Below are 14687 nucleotides of genomic sequence, written 5' to 3' on the forward strand. Positions count from 1 at the left end.
TATTTTCCCGGGCTCCAAAATCACTCAGATGGTGACTGCAGTCATGAAATTAAAAGATGCTTGCTCCTTGGAAGAAAAATTATGACAAACCTAGACATCATATTAAAAAGCAGAGACATTACTTTGCCAACAAAGGTCCATCTAGTCAACGCTATGGTTTTTCCAGTAGTCATGTATGGATGTGAGAGTTGGACTATAAAGAAAGCTGAGTGCTGAATAATTCATGCGTTTGAACTGTGGTGCTGGAGAAGACTCTTGAGAGTCCCTACGACTGCAAGGAGATCCAACCAGTCCATTCTGAAGGAGATCAGGCCTGAGTGTTCATTGGAAGGACTGATGTTGAAGCTGAAACTTCAATACTTTGGCCACCTGATGCAAAGAGCTGCTCATTTGAAAAGACCCTGATGCTGGGAAAGATTGAGGGCAAGAGGAGAAGGGGATGACAGAGGATGAGATGGTTGGATGGCATCACAGACTTAATGGACATGAGTTTGAGCAACATCTGGGAGATGTTCAAGGACAGGGAAGCCTGGTGTGCTGCAGTCCACGGGGTCGTGAAGAGCTGGACACAACTGTCTAAACAGCAACAACAACATAATTGACCTACAACACTATGTTAGTTCCAGGTGTACAACATAGTACCTCAGCATTTCTACACATCACAAAGTGATCCGTCTAGTTACCATCTGTCACATACACAGTTTTTACCCAACCATGGAGTGTATTCCATACTTTGCATTTTATCTTTGAGACTCATTTATTTTGTAACTGGAAATTTATACCTTTTATCTTCTTCATCTGTTCCACTCATTCTCCCACTTCCCTCCCTTCTGGCAACCGCCTGTTTGTTCTGTATATCCATGAGTCTGTTTCTGTTTTGTTTCATTGGTTCATTTGTTTTTAGTTTAATTTTATTATTTCTTCTTCCAGTTTTATCAAGTTATCATTGACATGCATAAGTTTAAGGGGTATAGCAGAATGACTTGACTTACATACATCTTGAAATGATTAGCACACTAAGCTTGGTGATGATCCATCATCTCATAGAGATACTAAATTAAATGAATAGAAAAAATAGTTTTTTCTTATAATGAGAACTCTTGATTTATTCTAACAACTTTCATATATAACATAAACAGTGTTAATTATATTTATCACGTTGTACATTATACCCCTAGTAATTATTTATCTTGTAGCTGGAAGTTTGTCCATTTTGACTTAATATATATATATTTGGCTGTGCTGGGTCTTTGCTGCTGTGCTGGGCTTTCTCAGTGTGTGGGGGCTACTCTCTAGTGGTGGTATGAGGGCTCTAGGATTTATGGGATCAGTAGTCATGGTTTGCCAGCTTAACCACCCCAAGATATGTGGAATCTTCCCAAACCAGAGATCAAACCCATGTCCCCTGCATTGGCAGGCAAATTCTTAATCACTGGATCACCAGGGAAGTTTGATAGCTATCGTTTGAATGGGTCAACCTTAATGTGAGAGGACCAGCTCACTAGGTCAACTTGAACACACCTGGTCAACTCACGGTGAGAAAGGAGACTGCAGAGTTTTCTGAACAATGTTTCCAGCTCTCAGGCTGGATTTACCAGGGATCCGCAGGTAAAGAAGGGTGTCACATAAGAGAAGAGTAGGATATGAAATTATGATACATTTATCTTGGGAAAGTTCATTTGGAGGGATGTGATTGGGGCAACATTGAATCGTAGAACTAGGTGACCACAAATTTCCAAGTTGGTAACATTTACATGGGACTCGAAGAGAGAAGGAACATCTTTCTTAGTTGCTGGAGGTTTAGTAGAGAAATCGAGATCATTGTTAAATTAGCTGAGCTTTTATTTGGTTTAATCACACAGTCTTTCAGGGATGGAGTACTTTCCATAAGTATGCCTTGTTCCATCTTAGAAGCTATTTCAAACATCAGACACATGATACTTGTCATTGAGAGCTAACGTATATGGAACCTAGAGAAAAGATTTTTAAGAAACATGAAGTTTAAGGTAGAACGTACACTTTGACAAGAATTTTGGACAAACAAGGAATTGGGATTATGGAATAATAATAGTCGTATTTTCCTTAGACTCTCTGCCAGGCGCTGTGGCATGTGCTTTTATCTGTCTCATCTCATTTTGTCTCATGACACAATTGATCCATTTACTGATGAAGAGGTTGGAGCCCTGACGACTTGGAGATACCCAGTGTCACCAGGTCAGCAAGCGCAGAGCTGGGCTGAGTCCCACAGCAGCCAGGACCCCTAGCCCTTCCTCCTTCCTAGTCCCCCTTATGAACGGGATATTTCCATACTTCTTTTTTGCTTGGTTTTCATTCTATTTCTACCTTCAAAATCAAATATAATTGAGTCTTTAAGGAAAAGAATTTTCTAAACACCTGAGTCCAGCAGACAAAAATTGAAACAGACAGCTCCATCTGAATGCTTCTGGGCTAGCCAGTGAAGATTTTCTTTGGGAGAAGAATTCATGAAATGTTAGAATTAGGCTACACCTTTCCAGCCTGCTTCTAATTCTCATTTGAAGTCAGAATTATGTCCTCACTACGGGCTTCCTTGGTGGCTCAGATGGTAAAGAATCTGCCTGCAGTGTGAGAGACCTGGATTTGATCCCTGGGTTGGAAAGATTCTCTGGGGAAGGAAATGGCTACCCACTCCAGTATTCTTGCTGGAGAATTCCATGGACAGAGGAGCCTGGCGGGTTAGAGTTCACAGGGTAGCAAAGAGTTGGACATGACTGAGCAACTAACACTTTCACTTTTCACTATGTGCCAGGCATGGTGTTGGGTTTTAGGGTACCGTGGCACAGAAATCATAGTTTCTACTTTTAGGCAACTCATATTCTAAATAAAGAAAATACTAAGGTAAAAAATTACAGTACAGTGTGATAAAGTAGAAGGTAGGCCCAAGATAAGGTTCCGTGAAAAGACAAGAGAACCATTCTGTCTGGGGTGAGCTGGTTAAGCTTCCATGGGGATCTTTTATTTAATATGAAACTTGAAACATGAGTGGGAGTTTGTTGAAAAGTGGGAGAAAGACATTCTGGGCAGAAAGAAGAGCTTGAGTTAGAGGACAGTTGGAGAGAGTGGCTGGGGCATTGGCGAAAGACCGAGTTTAGTGAGGCAGTTCTCTAAGCCTGAAAGGGCTTAGAAAGGAGTTATGAGGTCCAAGCTGACAGCTGGACGAAAGCATCAGTGGAAACATTCAGAGGAAATAAGAAGTGTGAGAATCTACTCAGCAGAAATGAACTTAATTGCCCACGGTAACAATCCTGTGGGCTTGTCACCCCAAGCCTTGGGTTTGTAATTCAGCTCCACCACTGACCAGTTGGCTAATGATGAGATTATTACTTTAATTCTACAATTCTCGGTTTCTTTGTCTGTAAACTGGGTATTATTGTTGCTGTGAGGACCCCATGGAAGGCATCATGGCTAAAAATGTTAGTTTTCATTGACAAAGTTGGAAGTCCTTGACAACACCCAGCAGAGCCCAGGCTTCCTGGAAGACTGTGACAGGATCTGCCTGGTCTGTGCTATCCTCCATTCCCTGTCTCCACAGGAATCTCGACACTGTCTTTTCTGGGGATAAAGATCAGTATTTTTTTCAGGCTCTCACTAGCACTACCATCTTCTGCCTTGCCTGAACTTCCCAGCCAACACTGGGGTCTCCACGGTAGGACCTGTCAGTTGAGGGGAACCTTTCTGCAGAGGACAGGCTGCAGGATTGGGGAGAGCAAACACTGTGACACAAGGATCTACCAGATCTGACAGTGAATGCGGCACGGGTCCTGGATTAGGCCACAGTGTTGATGCATTGGTTGCTGGCCAGTGTGTGACTCGGGAAGTTAATTATTATAAGGTGCAGAGGAAGTTAGTATGGCTGGCTCCTCAGGACCTGAGCAACTGTGGTCCACATGCACTTCGACACCTTCATTGGCCTCTGCTCACTACTATTTACCTAATGAGTACAGGGTTTCTAAGCTGAAATACCAAGGTTCTAACTTGGAAACTCTGTAGACTTCTGAAGGGCTGTTAGAAGACCCTAAGCTCCTCATTTCCCCCAAGACGGCCTAAAAAAAATGCTACCAAGATGTGAAGTGACTTGAAAGTCGCTCAGTCGTGTCTGACTCTTTGTGGGTAGCCGTTCCCTTCTCCAGGGAATCTTCCCAACCCAGGGATAGAACCCGGGTCTCCCGCATTGCGGGCAGATTCTTTACCAGCTGAGCCACAAGGGATGCTCCCAAGATATGCAGAGTAACTTTCTTTTGATGGTGGAGTTACAGAAGACTCCATTCTTTTCCCTTTTCTTGTAACATTGGTAAAATAATAAAGATAATCTCCCCCCACCGCCCTCCGCCCAACACACACACCTTTTGTTTTGGCCAAGCTGCAAAGCATGTGGGAATCTTAGTTCTCTGACCAGGGGTAGAACCCTTGCCTCTTGCAACAGAAGTGTGGAATCTTAACAACTGGAATGCCAGGGAAGTCCTCCCTCTATTTTTTTTTTTTAAAGAGGAAAGGCCTATAACCGAGAAAATGTGAGTTGCTGGCAACTTCTAACCTATGCAGCGTCTTTACAATGACCAAGTTCTTCCATTTCACGTGGCCTCATGTAATCTTCATAGAACCCGAGGGACAGATGTTCACTTGTCTTTCCCATGGGGAGGTTGATGGTCTCAGAGACATTAGGTGAGCTGACCAAGGCCCTGCCCAGGGCGCTATCAACCCGGAGGCTGGCAGACCCTGGTTCCTGGCATAGATTCAGATCTGAGTGTTCTGAGTTCCCCTTGGGCCATGACCCAGCCTCCTTTGCTGTTCTGTGTTGCAGAACTGACTCTGGACCACATCCTGCCCCAGGGGGTGAGGACACAGCCCCAGGAGGGGAACAGTGGAGGCGGGGCCATCAGTGACAAAAGGCTCTTTTGACCTTTTGGGAATCTGTGAGTCCCTGGAGAGGCTGGAGAAGGGAAACTGGAGAAAACTTGTCTGGGGAAGCCCAGGTCCAACCCTGATACTTACAAAATGCTCTGGGAAATATGCCTTACTCGCCAACCCCATTGTTTCTCAAGGTTTTGGTTTTGAGTCTGTAGAAGAAAAACATTTTCAAATGTTACCTGATGAAGTTTTTTTCTTAGAGATATCATTTAAAAATTTCCACTACTTCCATGATTGAAACAAGACTGTGAAGCTAAGTCCTCACGTCACAGGGAAAGCGGAACCTCAGAGAGCGCAGAGGACACAGAGACTCAGACTTAGGCATGTGCCTTCCAAGGTAGAGCCTTGAAAGATGTCGAGCTGAATGGTAAGGGCCAGTCTTGAGAGAGAAGTGGTTGTCTCATCACTAAAATTTCCTGAGTAATTATTATGTGGCAAAGGGTTTCCCGGGTGGCTCAGACAGTAAAGAATCTGCCTGCAATGTGGGACACCTGGGTTCGATCCCTGGGCTGGGGAGATCTCCTTGAGAGGGGAATGGCTACCCACTCCAGTATTCTGGCCTGGATAATTTCATGGACAGAGGAGCCTGGAGGCCTATAGTCCTTGGGGTCACAAAAAGTTGGGCACGACTGAGCAACTAACACTTATATAGAAAGGAAAGAAGATAGTATTATGTGGCAAGCAAAGTTTTTAGAGATTATCTGGATTTTCTACTTTAATTTCACTTTTGCTATTTCAGTTTTAAAGATGAGGAAGCTGTGGCCCAGATCACTCAGCCAAGAAGTAGTGAAGCCAGGATTTGGCTCCAGAGATCTAGTTCTGGGCTCATATTTGATCACTTTGGACCAAGATCCTACATGGGCTACTATGCTCAAGGCAGGAAATGTATTAGAGAGTAAGATAGTTTAGAAGCTCACTGGTTACATCTCCTGTCTTGTGGGTCTCTTGAAATCTTGTCTGGACCTCCATAACCATCATGCAAGGCTGGAAGAAAAAGAGTCCCCATTTTCTGCATGAGAAAATGAAAGGCAAAATAGGGAATTTTCCTACTCAAGGTCACAGAAAGACATGGTTGCAAGATAGGATTAGAAACCAGACATTTCATCGGGCCTGTAATACCCTTTCTCTCTTCTGGGAGTTCTCCCTATTCAACAGAATTGGGGCCAGTGATGATGCCTGGGCAAGTAATCAGAGCATCCCTTGTACTGGAGCATCTGAAGAACCCAAGAACACTGGGAGTGGGGGGTCGGAAGTGTAGTGTTTGGTAAAAGAGGGTGAGCAAAACCAGAGAACAGAGTTTCTTTGGGATTCCGGTGATGCAGCTCCAGATACAGGGTCCCAGAGCATGGATTCTGAGACAGGTCAGTGGATGGAGGAGTTTAACGGTGTGTTCAGAGAGACAGGTACAGAGATTGATAGATAAGATGGTAGGGAGAGAATGATTATGTAATTCTTGAGTGGAGGAAGGCTCCTTGCATCAGGACATTTATGGTAATTATACTTGGTAAAGAGAAAGAAAATGTTAGAAAGAGATCCATCATTGTGACTGGTAAGAGATTCTTCTATTGAGCTCTCACCAGCAATGCTTTGGTCAGGGCTGGGCAGGAAAGGCCCTTACCTTTCGCGGTTCACATTTTTGTTTAATGTACAGACTATACCACAGAAGGCAGAACAGCACTGAAATCCTGGTTGGCAATCTTCCTGCAATGTGCAGAAATCGGTACAGTTTTTCGGGTCTGATCGGCAGGGTGGAGGTTCCAAGATAAACCCTGAAACACAGAGTAGGAAAGAGAAGCCTGGAGTGACATTCAGAACTCTGGAAATCCAAGGAACTTCTGGGGAACCAGGCACGCTGATTCCCCCTAGTGTTGTCACAGGGAGGTAGAATAAGATTTTGGGGCTGAGAACTCTTTCCACCAAAGATGGAGTTTGGGAGAATCGTGCACGCAGGGGTCACTCATCATCCTTGCAGATCAAGTGCTAAGTCCCCATTGGTCCTGGTTGAGTACGGTTCAAGGGAATGAATGGCATACGTGTGTTGGTCCATTTGTACTGATTTGTTGTATAGACTCAAACAAACAATAGTTTATCCTAGGGTTTGACCTAATGTGTTATTTGTGCATAGGAAGAATGAGTAAAAGGGATGACTTTTGAAATGGATGAGGACTGCATAGCACACTCAAGTTATTGGCATCAGAATGCTAGAACCCAAATCTCAAGTGAGTTCTGGGGGTGGCTTCTTTCATGGGAAGGAGGATGGGTATTTCAGAACGGGGTGCAAAGATCAGCTTTTTCATCTTCCCAGGTCTCTAGTGATTGAGAGGTCAGAGTTCCACGGTCCCCCACTTTCTATTGTTGGGGAAGAATAAGTATTTTATGTAGACATTCCTTTACCCCATCTACTAGAAATTAGATCAAAGCCAAGGGCACCTCTACCAGGGGATCCTGCCCCAAGGCTCCAGCTCACAATATTCTCTCTGTTTCTGAACTCCAAGGCTTTAAGAACGAACCCATTAACTCCTCTAGTCAAGCCCTGCCAGATCTTAATTTTTGTTCCTTTTGACTTGTCTTTTCTTTGGGGAAAATGTCTTAGGAAGAGCATTCTGTAAGTCTTTGTTGGTTTACTGATCTGCAGGTATTTGCGATTATAAGGTGATCTGTAGGATATCATGCTGATCTAAAAGGAGTAAGTGATGGATGAAGCTGGGGCTATAACAGTAATAGCAAATGACACCGGAGATGGTGAGTAAGAAGCCAAGACCCAGGCTGATGACAATTGGCAGAGACCAGGGCTTCCCTAGTAGCTCAGACGGTAAAACATCCAACTGCAATGCAAGAGACCTGGGTTCGATCCCTGGGTTGGGAAGATCCCCTGGAGAAGGAAATGGCAGCCCACTCCAGTATCCTTGCCTGGAAAATCCCACGGACAAAAGAACTTGGTGGGCTGTACAGTCCATGGCGTCACAAAGAGTTGGACACGACTGAGTGACTAACACACAGTACTCAGTACTCAGCCTGTCATCCCTTAGCTCACTGGATCAGTGCAAGAAATTGGGCTTCCCTGGTGGGTCAGTGATTAAGAATCTGCCTGCCAATGCAGGGGACATGGGCTCAGCCCCTGGTCTGGGAAGATTCCACATGCCGTGGAGCCACTCAGCCCTAGTGCCACGACTACTGAGCCTGGACGCTGCAACTCCTGAAGCCCGTGTGCCTGAGCCTGTGCCCCACAACAAAAGAAACCACCGCCGCAGGCAACCTGTGCATTGCGGTGAAGAGTGGCCTTTGCTGCTGAAACTGGAGAAAACCCTCGTGCAGCAATGAAGACCAACAGGACCAAATACTTAAAGAAATTGGAGCTGATCCCCACTTTGGAGAGCTTGGGGATCAGTGGAACACTGTGGAAAAAGAGTCCATGAGCCAGGAATCTCAGAGAGGTTGACCTTCTCAAGTTTTGCTTCCTTTTCAGGGTATTTGGTCCTAATCTCACTGTGGTGCTTACCAATCTTTCATAAAGCCTCTGTTCCTCTTTTTCCTCAAATTTTAGTCTTTGGCTCTCCAGCTATTCCCTATCTTGGATACCCCCATTTTCTTGCAGCTTGTTCAGCCTTCCTTGGTTAAACCTGTACTCTCTCTCAGAGAACCCTAACATAGGACCTTGCCTCCCTAGATACATGAGATAGTACACATAGTCCTCTCCTGAGCCTGCAATATTCTGAAGCTACATCTCCTGTGGAGAAGTGCAGGGATAACGAATAACAGCTCATTTTCCATTTGGTTTTGGTCATCAAAGTAACTGTGGCCAGAGCTCTTATTTGGTTGGAGCTGCAGAGATGAACTTGACACCTTCCTGTGGATGCTAATCACTGATAACTGTGCAGGCACCTCTGAGCATTTAACATGGGAAATGAAATGCAGCACTTTGTTTCCTTTCCTCCCAAAATATCCTCTGAGGCTGAGGTTATGTAGGTGGCAGGTTGAATTCTGCCAGTTTAATTTTCCTCTCTGTTTCAATGCTTGAAAAGGTGGCCAAGGCACCCACTGGATGATGCTGGATAATGGCGCTGATAACATTTGCAGTAGTTAATACTTATTGCACACTTACCCTGGTTCAGCAGGGCGCTCTGTGTCTACATGCATCGCCTCCGTCTCTTCTCCCAGCTACCCCACTATCATTCTATCCAGCACAAAGATAAAATCCAAAGGCCAGAGACTCTACTTAAGCTCACTCGGTGTGAAACGGAGCAGGGATGCAGACCTAGATCTTGCTGACAATAAAACTTTGACTCTTGAACACGAAACTGTATTTTTTCTTGAGATGTACCCATCCCTCACACCCTCTCATCTCTCCAGATGCTCCTTCCCTCCCCTGGGCCCGGACCCAGCACCTACTCCTAAAATGTTGCTTGGGGCTCCCAGACACCAGCTGCGCTGCTAAGCGGGTCAACAGCAGGAGCTGGAGAAAACGCGCAGGCTTCATGCTGCTGGTGGGATGGGTAGGCAAGTCCTGGTCGAAGCTGTGACCAGGCACAACTTAGAACAGAAGGCAAAGTGGAGGCCAGGAGCTGTGACTGCCTTACACCGTGTCCGCCAATCAGGAGGCGTTGGCAGAAATCCAAGCACCTCCCAGCCGCGCCCACTGCAGGGCCAGGTAGCATTTTCAAATCCACACTCTCCTCATCCCCTCATCCTGACCTCCTTAGGGCTCTCATCTATCTCTGTGTTGTTAATATCCTTTCACAAAGTTTTAATAAGTTCTTCCATGTAGAGTTCTGGCTTGTCTTTGTTATATTTATTCCTAGAGGTTTAAACTGTTAAAATTGTAAACAGCATCGTAACTTTTTAATTATTCCTTTTCGTTTGTTGTTAATGTAGATAAATGACTTTTGTGTATTGATCTGTAGCCAGTTATCTTGCTAAACTCTCCCATTGTTTACCGTAATATCTTGATGTGTTCTTTTCAGTGTTCAATGTATTCCACATCATCTGTAAATAATGACAGTTGTATCAGTTGTATTTTCCTCTTGGAAATGTTATTACCTTTTTTTTTTTATTGGTTACACTCTGTGGTATGCAGGATCTTATTTCCCGAGCCAGGGATTGAACCTCATCCTCTGCACTGGAAAGTGGATTCTTAACCACTGGACCATCAGGGAAGTACCTATCATTTCTGTTTAATGATGATAACATTTAAGATTTATTCTGTTAGGAACTTTCAGGTATATAATACACTAAGATTAGTTGTAATCACTAGGCTGTACATTCCTTTCCCAGAATTTATTAATTTTATAACTGAAAGTTTGGACCATTTCCCCAAATCTCCTCTTGTCCCCCAACCTCTAGCTCCTGTGAACCACAATACTACTCTTTGTTTCTATGAGTTCAGTTTTTCAGATAACACATATGTGATATCATTTATCTTTTCCTGTCTGGCTTTTTTCACTTATCCTAATGCCTCAAGTTTCATCCAAGTTGTAGTCAATGCCAGGACTTCCTTCTTTCTCATGGCTGAATAATAGTCCATCATATATATATATATCACATCTTCTTTATCCAGCCATCTGTGGTTGGACTTTGGTTGTTTCCATTTCTTTTAAACTATGTTCCTTCTTTAATTTCTTCTGTAAATTATTTTATAAACAAAATATAGACCTACTGTTTTTTTGCAGAAAAAATAGTCTGTTTACAAAAGGAGAAGATTAGTTGTGAGAGGAGGACCGTCCCTGTAGGAGCCCCAGTGTCACAGGACTGGGCCGTGGTGAGGGGCAGGCCAGGGGAGGAAACAAGGGCTCCTTGCTCTGCCCCGGCTTGGCCAGGAGAGGCAGCGAGGAGCCCAGGATCACCTCTCCTTCCTTCCCTTCCCTCTCCCCACTCAGCTCTGCAGGGGCGTCCGGGCCAGACGGAGCGCTCACCACTCTGGCCAGAGTCATGAGAACACACGCTCTGCTGTCCATCCTGCTGCTCTGTGTTCTGCTGCTGCAGGCCCGGGGAGGGCGACAGAGCCAGAAGATGAACCGTAGGTGGTAGGGCAGGGGGGCCGGGGTGCGGGGCAGGGGTGACGTGTCCAGTCTAAGGAGGACCTGGGAATTAGAACTTTCCGGCACATCCTATTCGGGTCACAGCACTGTGAAGACTCTGGTTCTTCCCAAACCATGGTCCTCCAGCCTCTTTATCTGGCTCTGAGAAGAGGGATGGGGGTGGAGGGGGAAACTGCATCTTTTCATTTCCCACCCCCCCAAATCCAGAGACAAGTGGTACCTACAAGAGGGAAAGATATACCTGAGCGAGAATCAGGTGGGAAAACAAACATCTATTCTTTGTTAATGCCCACAGGTGACAGGTAAACATTCCGAGACATTCAGGGGAGCAGGTGTAGAATGAAAGCACACGGGGGAGCAGCATTGGGGGTGCGAGGGTCAAGGTAAACTCATCCCAGAGGGAGCAGGACGGTGAGAGTGGAAGGGAAGCGTTGAGGGCGCCACTTTGCTGGGAAGCGGCAGGGATCGTGCAGACAGTGGCAGCGTGAGAGGAGAGAGACGACGAAGGGACAAATTCATCTTCCTCTCTGGTCCCCGTGGATTGTGGAGGGCAGGGGAGAGTTAGCAGCTCATCCTCGCCTTTGTGGGGTTCTCAGGGCTCGGGCGCGGGTTCTCTGGAGGTGATTTGGCCAAGGCCGTGGGAGACGGAGTCCTGTTGCAGGATTATGGAGAGAGCCCAGGAAGTCCAGGCATGGAGGTCTACTGGGGAAGAGTAGGAGGCGTGGGATTTAAGATACTACCCGTCACCAGGATCTGGTGAAGGGCAGAGGTAAGTTCCCTGGAAAGTCCAAGTGTTTCCTGAGTAGATTTTGAGGTCTCAGGTCTCTGGGGAGGCTTTCAACTCGAGAGGAGTGCTCTGTGGAACCTGGTTCCATTGACCCTGCTTCTCCTCCTGCTCTTTTTAGATCTCAAGGCTAAAGCCTGTACGAAGCGGCCCAGGGAATTTACTTGCGGGAACCATTGTTCATACTTCCAGCACTGTCCACAAAATACCATATGCTGTTCAACCTTCTGCGGGAACATTTGCATGGACGTCCTGTGAGTCAGAGAGCAGGAGGCTGTGCAGCCTGCCCCCCCAACCATCTCCGCAGACACTGTGCCTGCGGCTGGAGACAAGGACCTGACTGACCCTGGACACGAAGATGTCAGCAGGAACGCCACCCTGTCCAGCCAGTATCTGAACAACCTGTCCCTGTCAAATAAACCAGAACAAATGTGGAAGGACCTGCCTAGTTCACTCCCAGTGCCTCTGATCATGGAGAACACGGCGCAGACCCCAGAGGGCCCCTGCCTTTCTGGGTCCTGCCCTCTGATCTCTCTCCCCTTCTCAAGTTTCTCTGCTCCCCCTCCCCACCTCCCTCCTGCCTCCCTGCAAGGCCCCTGCGAGCCCAGCACCCCTGTTCCTCTGCTCACTGAACCGGGACTCCCAGGGGAGGACCCGCTCGTGTGCAGCACCTCCTGGTCCTCAGGAGAACGTGCCTCGCCCAGAGCCACAAAGGGCTCAACATGAGATGCGGGAGGCTGGACCCTGGGGCACAGAAGCGGAGGCCCCTGAGAGGGACTCTTCCTAAACTTGGTCCACCCCCATCCCTTCCTGCTCATCGTCCTTGAGAGGTCCAGGTCACTGTCTCTCTGCAACAAAGAAAGTGAATCCCAAGGAAGTGAGATGACGTGTCCAAGGTCAAAGGAGAGGGAGAAGTCGTGGGCTGCTTGGAGGAGGAGGTTTCCTCTGTGCTCCCTTCTCTGCATCCCAGTGAGACGGTCCACAGGGAGTGAGTCCTGTGCTGTCCCCACTCCAGCACCACGGACAGGCAGCTTGTGTAATGGGGCCCGGCCTGCGACCCCTGGGACTCCAGACCCTTCCTTTAACCGCGTGGTCCCAACCTTTCCTTACGGCTTCATCTTTCTTCTTTTTTTAATCCAGAGGGAGGAACAGTTGGTTCAGGGTGATGTGACTAGGATTAATTGGCACAGGATGTTTTGGGTCTTGCCTCTGATTTCAAGGTGAGTCAGTAGATATTCATCCCTGGGGTCCAGAGTCCCTACTACTCTGTGCAATCACCACTCCTCTGATGTGGTCCTGGGACTAAGTCCAGAGACCTGTGCACATGTGTCCAGTTGGGACATGGGGTCAACTGTAAAGAACTCGGGAAGGCAGGCCCTGCTGGAGGCGGGGATGTGGTGTTATGCTCCAGGCCTGTGGTTCCTGCTGAGCATCAGTGAAGGAGACAGGACATGCCTCCATCGGCCCAGAGCCTCTGACTCATCTCAGGAGCATCACAGGGCTTCTAGTACTGGAAGGTCTCCTCCACTTCTGCTAAGAGCTGTCTTTGGACAAAGGGGCCTTAGGAAAGAGATCATGATCATAGGTGCCAGGCTGACCTATTCCTTTCCACAATCTACCCTGCCCTAGAATGTTATGGATAAGAGGAGTGCTTGCCTGGATACCAGTGTGTGTTTTGGTTTTATTGAAATAATTGTGTGCCTCTTTATTACATAAAAAGGAGGAGTGGGGGTCCTTTGGAAGACCTTGAAATTTATGGAGGCAAAGGAAGAAACAAATGCAGATTCTGCTTTGATTTGGGTCTACAAAAGTTTAAGTCCCAGCCTGCAGAGAATTGCAAATCAGAGCTGATCTGTTTTGAGCCAACCCATTGCATCATGGTTGCAATGACTTTTGCATGACTTGTTCTCGTCTCCTGCTCTTCTCTATGTCAAGCCTATGAAAGGACTCTAGAAGTATCCTCCTCATCTCATACATCATGATATTGGTCAAGTCCTGCCTGCTCCATGCTTTGACCGCCCCCAGTGTTCACAGGTGTGTTCATACTGATGCCTTCATCAGCAAGTGTATGCCATCCCATGTCTCATAGCTGTCTGTGTCATAACTAGACCCAGAATGCCTAATTAAGAAGCTCCAGGAGGATATCCAGAATGCAGATGTTGGGGTTAGGTGCTGGGTGCAAGATTTACCACTTTAAGAAATGTCCATCAGCCCAAATATATTGGTTCCTTGAACCATTCCAGGAAGATTTTCTTTCCAGAAGGAGATGTTCTTAAGTCTAAAATAACATTATCTAGGAGTATGCATGCATGCATGCTCGGTCACTTCAGTTGTGTCTGATTCTTTGAGACTGTATCCACTGTAGCCCCCCTGGCTCCTCTGTCCCTGGGATTCTCCAGGCAAGAATACTGGAGTGGGTTGCCATTTTCTTCTCCAGGGGATCTTTCTGACTCAGGGATCAAACCCATGTCTCCTGCATTGGCAGGCGAGTTCTTTACCACTGAGCCACCAGGGAAGCCCCTGTGTCTGTATATATAGGGTTGACCAAAAAGTTCATTCGGGCTTGTCCATAAGATGTTACAGAAAAACCCAAGTGAACTTTTTGACCAACCACATATATATATATATAGACATGAGTTCATATTGATATCTCTGACTTTAATCTAGTAACCCAGGGTTCATTCTAGCATTTTCCTTTTGCTTATTTCTTTTTTTTAAAAATTTATTTATTTTAATTGGAGGCTAATTACTTTACATTATTGTATTGGTTTTGCCATACATTGACATGAATCTGCACCGGGTGTACATGTGTTCCCCATCTTGAACCCCCCTCCCACCTCCCTCCCCATCCCATCCCTCTGGTTCATCCCAGTACACCAGCCCCAAGCATACTGTGTCATGCATTGAGCCTGGACTGGCGA

General features: G+C 46.4%; 1 protein-coding gene across 1 annotated transcript; it reads right to left on the reverse strand.

Annotated features, from left to right (window-relative positions):
- Window positions 1–5053: 5053 nt before the first annotated feature.
- On the reverse strand, window positions 5054–9424 carry WFDC13 (WAP four-disulfide core domain 13). The gene is made up of 3 exons (XM_055425934.1): window positions 9337–9424; window positions 6566–6716; window positions 5054–5096 (listed from the first exon to the last, which is right to left on the reverse strand). Exons 1-3 carry the CDS (start codon window positions 9422–9424, stop codon window positions 5054–5056), a joined length of 282 nt encoding a protein of 93 aa, XP_055281909.1.
- Between the last annotated feature and the right edge of the window lie 5263 nt (window positions 9425–14687).

The sequence above is a fragment of the Moschus berezovskii genome, chromosome 15, assembly GCF_049115385.1.
Source record: "Moschus berezovskii isolate FMDL1 chromosome 15, NW_MosBer_1.0, whole genome shotgun sequence".
Lineage (NCBI taxonomy): Eukaryota > Metazoa > Chordata > Mammalia > Artiodactyla > Moschidae > Moschus > Moschus berezovskii.